The 7,690-nt window shown below is 43.8% G+C and overlaps 1 protein-coding gene across 2 annotated transcripts; it reads right to left on the bottom strand.

Moving 5' to 3' along the window:
* Positions 1–1,072: 1,072 nt before the first annotated feature.
* On the bottom strand, positions 1,073–7,690 carry LOC120803865 (ER membrane protein complex subunit 3-like). Of its 2 annotated transcripts, none has more exons than XM_040152846.1 (9): positions 7,555–7,690; positions 5,947–6,145; positions 5,632–5,689; positions 4,596–4,689; positions 4,375–4,479; positions 3,489–3,570; positions 2,448–2,527; positions 2,089–2,171; positions 1,073–1,680 (listed from the first exon to the last, which is right to left on the bottom strand). In XM_040152846.1, exons 2-9 carry the CDS (start codon positions 6,099–6,101, stop codon positions 1,552–1,554), a joined length of 786 nt encoding a protein of 261 aa, XP_040008780.1. In that variant the 5' UTR covers positions 6,102–6,145; positions 7,555–7,690; the 3' UTR covers positions 1,073–1,551. The 2 variants fall into 2 exon arrangements, with proteins under 2 accessions (XP_040008780.1, XP_040008779.1); XM_040152845.1 differs by lacking the exon at positions 7,555–7,690 and adding an exon at positions 7,331–7,482.

The following is a 7,690-nucleotide window of genomic DNA, read 5'->3' as shown; positions in this document are numbered from 1 at the left end:
AGTCGAACAGAGGCAAAGTAAACACTTCAGTGGGTGTTGAGACAAATAACAGCAAACGTTTAAAAACCAAAGCCTGCATTCGTGTCAGCATGTGTTTTTTCACTGCAAAGAAGTTCTTAAACCTATGAGACTGGGATTTACAACTCTGGAAAGTTATGATGGCAGCAATAATCGAATCACCTGTTGAGACGATCACGAGAGAAACAGTAGAAATATGGTGTTGGTGTTAGAAAGTAATCCACCAGCAAAGTTCACCTGTACGTAAGTGTTGCAGGGTTTTTTTTTTTTTAAACTTTAGAAATGGATTTTACAAATCTGGAATCAAACCTGAATCTGTAACCAAAAAAAAAAAAAAATTACCAGTGCAACAAACCCCAGCAGGCGGGAAACAAACCAACAGTTTCCGGTGATGGTCTAGACCACTTTGTTTAGAGGTCAAACCTTATTCTTCCATCGCTGAACAGGAAAACTGTTCACACGATGCTGAAGCAGGAAGTTGGTCTACAGATGGAGGTTAACAACCCACAGCCGAAGGTCAATGGTGAAATAGTGACCCCCCCATTTTGAAGATGTAATAAAGTGTATTTTACCTTGTCTACAAGGGAACAGCCTGACATGTTTTACCCCTGTAAGTTTTCAAGTCAAAATCGCGAGTACACGTTGGTGCAAACGATGCCCATCGCCACTAAACCAGAATTATCCGATCCCGAAGCATCCGGCAAACCTGCGTCGTGAGGTGCTGTACAACACAGAAGGGAAGAATCCAGTTCGTTTTGATGGTACCTTTATTTAACTGTTGCACTCACTTCAAGTCAGCTGGTACCCACAGGTTAGAGGGACAGGCGAAATGTTCTGCAGGACAAAAACACGAACGCCCGCTGTCATTAAAAGCTCCTCCGATCGGTCGGTCGTCTTTTAACGCTGCTTCTCCTGAGAGGAGTCATCTGATTAGACACAAAGACCTGGTCCAGAATCTGCTGGTTCTAAAAGCCTGGTTGACCACACAAAAACTGCATTCTTGACATTGACATTAAAAAAAAAAAAAAAGTGAACTCAGGGTACACAGTTTTTTTTTCTTTTTTTACAAATATATACCAATTTTCCGATGAAGACTGTGGGATCTGGAAAAAGTCAGAAAGTGGAGCTAATTAAGTTTTTTTTTTTTTGTAAAACAGAAACATTGGTCGCGATAATCACGAATCATCGTAAGTGAGCAATAAGCTGAAACTTGCAGCGTCACTGACGGTTGTAATGATCTACCATCTCAGGAGCCGAGCTGAAGTACTGCCATGTTGGATTTGTGTAGCAACAGTGTACTTTCTGTCCCAGTGTGTAGATTTCTGAAGGCACCGAGGAGTGCGTCACGTTTACACGCTTAGTCTGGAGTCTCGTAAAAAGGCAGAAAGTCAATGAAGGTCCTGAGGTAGCGAAGGCTGATTTCAGACACGGCTTAACTTATTGGATTCTAGAACCTTCAGAACAGATTCTGTTGTAAAGACAGAGTCCTAGAACCTTTCGCAGATGTCGCAGAGCTCACGGGTCCTCGTTGGTCTAGAACATGGTGGACCCGATGTCCTGGCTGAAGAAGGTTCCGAAGTTGAGGTCTCTGGACATCAGCTCCTCCTCCACGTTCTCCAGCGCCCACTTGTGTTCCACGATCTCCAGCGCCTCCCACTCGCTCTGAAACAGAAGAACAAGGGAGACGCCGGTCAGTGCGTCGGCGAAGAGACGGGTACAGGTCAGGTATCCTGCCCAAACGCCCCGGAGGGAGAGTTCCTCAGATGAAGGCTGGTTTTAATCAACGACACGTCGGGGACCAAACGTGTCAAAAGTTATTTAGTCGTATGTAAGAATTATGGGAATGAAATTTTTTCTGTTTTAAACGACCGGAAAAAACAAAACTATCTTCACACCTTTCTTGACTTTAACGTATCATTTCTGATAAAGTCAGGACCTGAAAATGATCACCTCCTGTTGCTATACAGTGGTTTTCTGCCCAAACACTCAGATTTACTCTGTGATCAAACTAATGAAAGAACTTTCAGCATTCCTTTACCCCAACTGTCACTCTCTTTGTTACTATCTCACCTTAAAAGCCTTGTTGGGGTCAGGGGGCATCGCCATGGCAGCACCCGTCATCTGGTCCTGCATGATCCGTGACTGGTCAGCAGCTGAGAGATGAGGCACAGTCGAGCCAGTGAAATGAGAGAGACCGACTTTCGTCAGTGAACTGACGTAGCGTGATGTGAAACAGACTTTTCGGGAACCACAGAGCACGGAGAGGTTTTGCTGAGATGCTCAGGAAAAGCTTTAAACGCCAGTTACGTTACAGCGGAGGTCTAGCAAATGAGGGACCATTCTCAGGCTGCTTCACGAAACCTCTCGGCTCAAACAGTCAAACAGAAAAATGTCAAACCAGACCCAGACGGCAACGCAGTCGCACTCACCGTTGTCCTGACCCAGTATGAGGCTGTACATGCTCCTCAGTCCAAACACGTTCAGGAAGTACCAGGACGCCGAACTCACCCTGCGATTTGTAGAGACCCAAAGCGTCCGAATGAACACTCACATGAATAAATACAGACAAAATACACACGCATGAAAATGTGAAATAATCCATTTTTTAAACTCAGCCTCTTGTTCTGAAGTGATGACTTTACTCCAGCTCATTTTTATTTACTTATTTTCCCAAATGACTGCAATCCTCAAATAGTTTGATGATGAAATCATCAAAAAACCATTTTAGTCCTTTTTTTAAGCTAAAATGCCAAACACTCGCCGATTTCAGCGTCTTAAATGTGAAGATTTGATGCTTTTCCTTGTCATGCATGTTAGTAAACCGAACAGGGGTTTCTCTCTTGGTCTTGGAAGACGTTTGAAGACGTCCCCGTCCACTTTGGGGAACCATACGGGGCGTTTTTCACTATTTTCTTACATTTTACGGACAAAACGATTAATCGAGAAAATACTCAGCAGATTCGTTCATAATAAAGCAGTTGCAGCCCCTCCAGACCAACGGGGCAGAGCACGCTATGTGATAAGCTGTTCTGTGCTGTGTGACATGGTTTCTGACTGAAGCCATATCACATTATATGTATCACACAATATTATGTGAATAAATAATAATAATTATTGTGATGAGGATTATTTCAGGGCATCTTATTTCATTTAGAAATTTTATTTTATATTTTGGGTCTCCATGGAAACTAAACAACCAGCGAGTGACAAGACCTTGTGAAAACTTGTTGGTGTTAAAGAAATATTTTGGTGATAACGGACAGTTTATAATAAAAATGCAGGTCACCACTAGTCTGTTGTACATGGAGACATTATTATGAGTAAGTGATACACTTCACCACTGTCTAACACAACTTCACGATACTGTTGGCGAGTGTTTGTAGTACAACAGGCTGCTGTCTGTGTCGTTCATGGTCTGGTGAGGCTCTGTGGTGTTTTCAGCGTGAAATGAGCCGAGCATCGACTTTTACCAGGAAGCGTCCAGTGACAGCAGGTCGATCCCTCGCTGCAACATCGGCTTGAACCTCAGAGTCAGAGGGAACGGCACCTTGGCTGGATCACGGCAGCAAAAAAAACAACAATTATTCATCAACCACGGGGGATGAGACCGAACAACGGCTTAATACGAGTTGTTGCCCTTCACAGTGTGAGCAGAATAAATCTCATTCCTAACAACAGATTCAGCATTTCCGCTACTGAAGCAGAACAGTGTCTCGGCCACTTTGACGCGCTGGGTTGAATAAAGAGGAGCAAAATTCTCTGCACTGTCTTCTCTGTTTTCTGGGAGGGTGCTCTAGTGATTGAGTACGGCACGTCCATAAAGTTGGGGGACTCGTTTGGCCCCTGGTATGGGTCAAGCTACGAAAACATGGATGGATCCTACATTTCCCGTCATGCAGGCAATGCCAGCTTTTCATCTTCTGTCTTTCGAGTTCTACAAACCCAGTCTGTAATGCAGGATATGTTTTGTCTTTCTGCAGTAACCTAATTTCTTAAACATCATGTCTACTGGTCTCCCCATGGACTTCTCCTGGAGAAAGCGGATTTCTTGGCCTTGTATGAACATAACCAGCCTTCTAATCTTCTAATCAGACAAAGACTTCAGACTGGAAAACTATTGCAAACTAACCCTTAAAGTAGTGGAACAGCAGCACAATTAATAAAACAAAAATGTCAAAATCTGACAGCTAATTTATAAATCAGACTCGTGAGGAGGAAGATTAATGGGCAAAGGCAAACAAAGATGGACACTGAGGGAAATTCTCATTCAATGTGTCACCCTGCCCCAGAATAGACTTTTAATGGTAAAATACTAACTGTGTGACGGTGCTAATGACTGACAGCTGGAGAACTCACTTATGACGAATCCAGAGAAAGCCCAGTTGATCCACCCACCGATCACAATCATGGGCAGGACGTTGGTCAGGTTTCCCTTCATCATGTCCGTCAACATGCTGGTGTCTGAAACGCAAAGACAGGGACAACTTAATGTAGGTATGACATAAAGGCAAAAGAAATTCAGTAGGATCTGGAGATGTCAAGGTAAATATTGTCCTCACACACACACACACACACACCTGTCATGGGGTTCTTGGGGACGACCTTCCTCTTGACCACCTTGAAGAAGCCGGTCTCTTCGTTGTTGAAGTAATGTTTCCTCATGGCGAAAGACTAAAACAGTGAAAACCAATCAGAGCTCAAAGCTTTTTCTCCGTAGAGACACATCCACTGTTGATGTTTAGTTGCAGTTTACGTCCATGTCTGTCCAGACCCGTGTATGTAGTCAAGACTTCGAAGGGATTTAATAAAAAGGTATTAGGTGTATTTGTCCCAATTAGAGGATGAATTCTTGAGTTATGGCCAAAAACGTCTTCTATTAGGGCACAGTGACCTTTGACCTTGTGCCAAATTTGAAGAAATTCCCTCAAGGCGTTCCAGATATATTGTATTCGTGAGAACTGGACGGACAGATGGACAACCCGAAAACATAACGTCTCCTTCCACGGCTGTTGCCAGCACGGACCCATATCAGTGCCACAATATGAGGACCGTCATAGGCAATAAGACCGTGTTCAGACCAGCATCCATCTTAATTAGACCGCCATGTTGGCACAGCACAAGCCCTGAAACAGCAAGAGTTGAACCCGGCTCAACTGCTGCTGCGACACAAAGCAGGGTCGTCCGTCAAAGCCCCGTGCGGCCAATCCGCTACGTGCAACTCACATTTCTGATTAGTTATGTAGATTACTCCTTCATGTGAGCCGCGTTATACACGCAGTAGAAGTACTGCTGTCCACCGAGCAACTGCCGAGACAGAGGATCAAATGCCCTCCGGTGTGGTGACGTTCCAGAGTTGTAAATCCCCGTCTCAGAGTATTACAAACCTCTGTGCTGTGCTTTGGGGTCTGATCAGCCTTCAGACTCTCGGATCTGTCACTGAGACCGGACCTCCTGGATCGTATTCATTTCATTTCACTGATACCTGAAGCAAAACGCTCCACCAACGCAGACCCTCACATTTCTAGCGCTGTGCTGCGATTGGCCCAAAATAACAAATAATAAATTCTGACATATTCCCAAACCCTGAATCCCAATCAGTCTGCGTGAATTTACCTGTCGGGGAATGTACTTCCCGTTCTCTCTGAGGATGCGGCTGCGCAGGAGCACCTGGCTGAACAGAAAACAACGACATGACTTCAGATTAGCGACCAGCGCAGTCCAGTCCACCAGCCAGCCAACAGAAACACAGCCCGTGTTCAGACAGGCAGCTCAACAAGGGCGGAGGCAAGCTCGCAGGAGAAACTGCAACCGCAATCTGCACCACAACTAGGAAATGTTTCCATAAAAATCTGAATATGCTACAGGTACAATTCCGGAGTCACAGAAGACAAAACCAAACCTTTGGTCACAAGTCAAACTTTGTCTCACCTGTCAGAAACCTGCTCCAGGTCAACCTTTTTGTCGCTGTGAAGCAGCTGGGTAACGTAGTGACGGATGATCCCGACAAAGAAGGTGATGAAGACGATGGGCAGGACCACCCACAGCCGAATACTGGAGTCCAATAAGAGCTCTGGACCAGCCATCGCTCTCTGTTCAACCAGCCAACCGAAACAGACGAGGAGACGCTCTGATGGAGGTTGAAAAAAAGAAAGGATTTATTTTCTTGACGTCTCTACATGGCAAGAAATATTTAGTCAAGTTGTAGAATCTTTTGACGCAGCGCGTCGACCATCGGGAGAAGCTAAAACTCTGCTCAAAGTCTCAGCACTGACAGCTCTTCAAGGTGGAGTGACTCACCTGACCTGTTCAGGCAAAACTACACTCAGTTGGCAGTTTATTAGGAACACCCAGCTAAAACCAATAACTCTGATACAACAGTCCTTCAATAATCCTCCTTCATGAAGGTTATAATGTTCAGTTTGTGTTGAAACCATTTCAGAGAGGTGAGAGGTATCTCTCAGCTTTAATCACTTTACAAATTAAGATTTTTACCTATAAAACATAGAAAATATGACACTTTCTTATAAATTAAACTTGCCAACATCATGTCCAAGTAGAGCTGAAAGAGTCAGTCTACTGACAGGAAATTAGGCCGAAACTATTTTGATAAATGTCCCACACATTTAATGGTTCCAGCTTCTCCGGTGTCACGATTAACTGCTGTTACTCTTAATAACTGCGAGGTTGGACTGAGGGTTGGACAAAACAAACATTATGAAGGTTTCACTTTGGGCTCTGGGTCACCGTTTTCTCTATTTTGACAAGTAAAGTAATCAATAAATGAATGGCGAAAATAATCATTAGTTACCGCCTGATATAAAGTAAAATGCTGCACATTGATTCATCAGTGATAGTAATCTAATGATATAATAAATAGGGGCTATTTTTCTGCACCGAGTACTTTTTTTGATAATTTAAGTACAGTTTCCTGATTACATACTTTTACTTAAGTAAAATGGTCAATGCAGAAGTTTCTCCCTGTAGTGGAGTATTTGTAGTGAGGTATTAGTTGTTTTACTTAAGTAAAGGATCTGATTACTTCCTCCACCACTGGTAAGTAGCTACATTACGTTACCTATTTATATAAATCTACACAGCGTTCACTCCGTCCAGCTTTGACTCAGTGCCACATTTAAAAAATGAGCTGACCTGTTAAAAACAGCAGTAGGCCGCTGCTAACAGCTAACAGCTAGCAGGTAACAGCTACTAACAGCTAACAGCTAACAGCTAACAGCTCGCCAAGACACAACGACCGGACACAATCACAGCTCCTTCCGTTACCTCTAGAGGAGGCAACCGATGATAAACTGACCTTCTTCTGACACCTGACCGGTCTCCACTCTACAACAACCTGCGTTAGGTGGCATTAGCGAACCGGCTAACTTAGCCAGCTAGCCTAGTTACTCTTTCACCTTTGATTTACTGTTTCTGCAAACGGTTTAATTCAGTGACAGTCCAGTTCGTTTTGTGGACTTTGCTGTACTGTCGGTTCGTGAGAATATTAGAAATAACATGTTTGAAATGAACGTAACTTACCACATTTAAGAACTTGAAACGTGGATTAGCAGCGTGACAAACACACTCAAAGTTAAAAAAAAAAACACACAGACCAAGAAGGAGCACTTCCGGGTCAAGCGGAAACACCGAACACGTACAAGAGGTAAAATAAAAT

This window comes from Xiphias gladius, chromosome 18 (genome assembly GCF_016859285.1).
Source record: "Xiphias gladius isolate SHS-SW01 ecotype Sanya breed wild chromosome 18, ASM1685928v1, whole genome shotgun sequence".
Taxonomy (NCBI): Eukaryota; Metazoa; Chordata; class Actinopteri; order Istiophoriformes; family Xiphiidae; genus Xiphias; species Xiphias gladius.
This window is presented reverse-complemented; position numbering and strand designations above follow the sequence as displayed.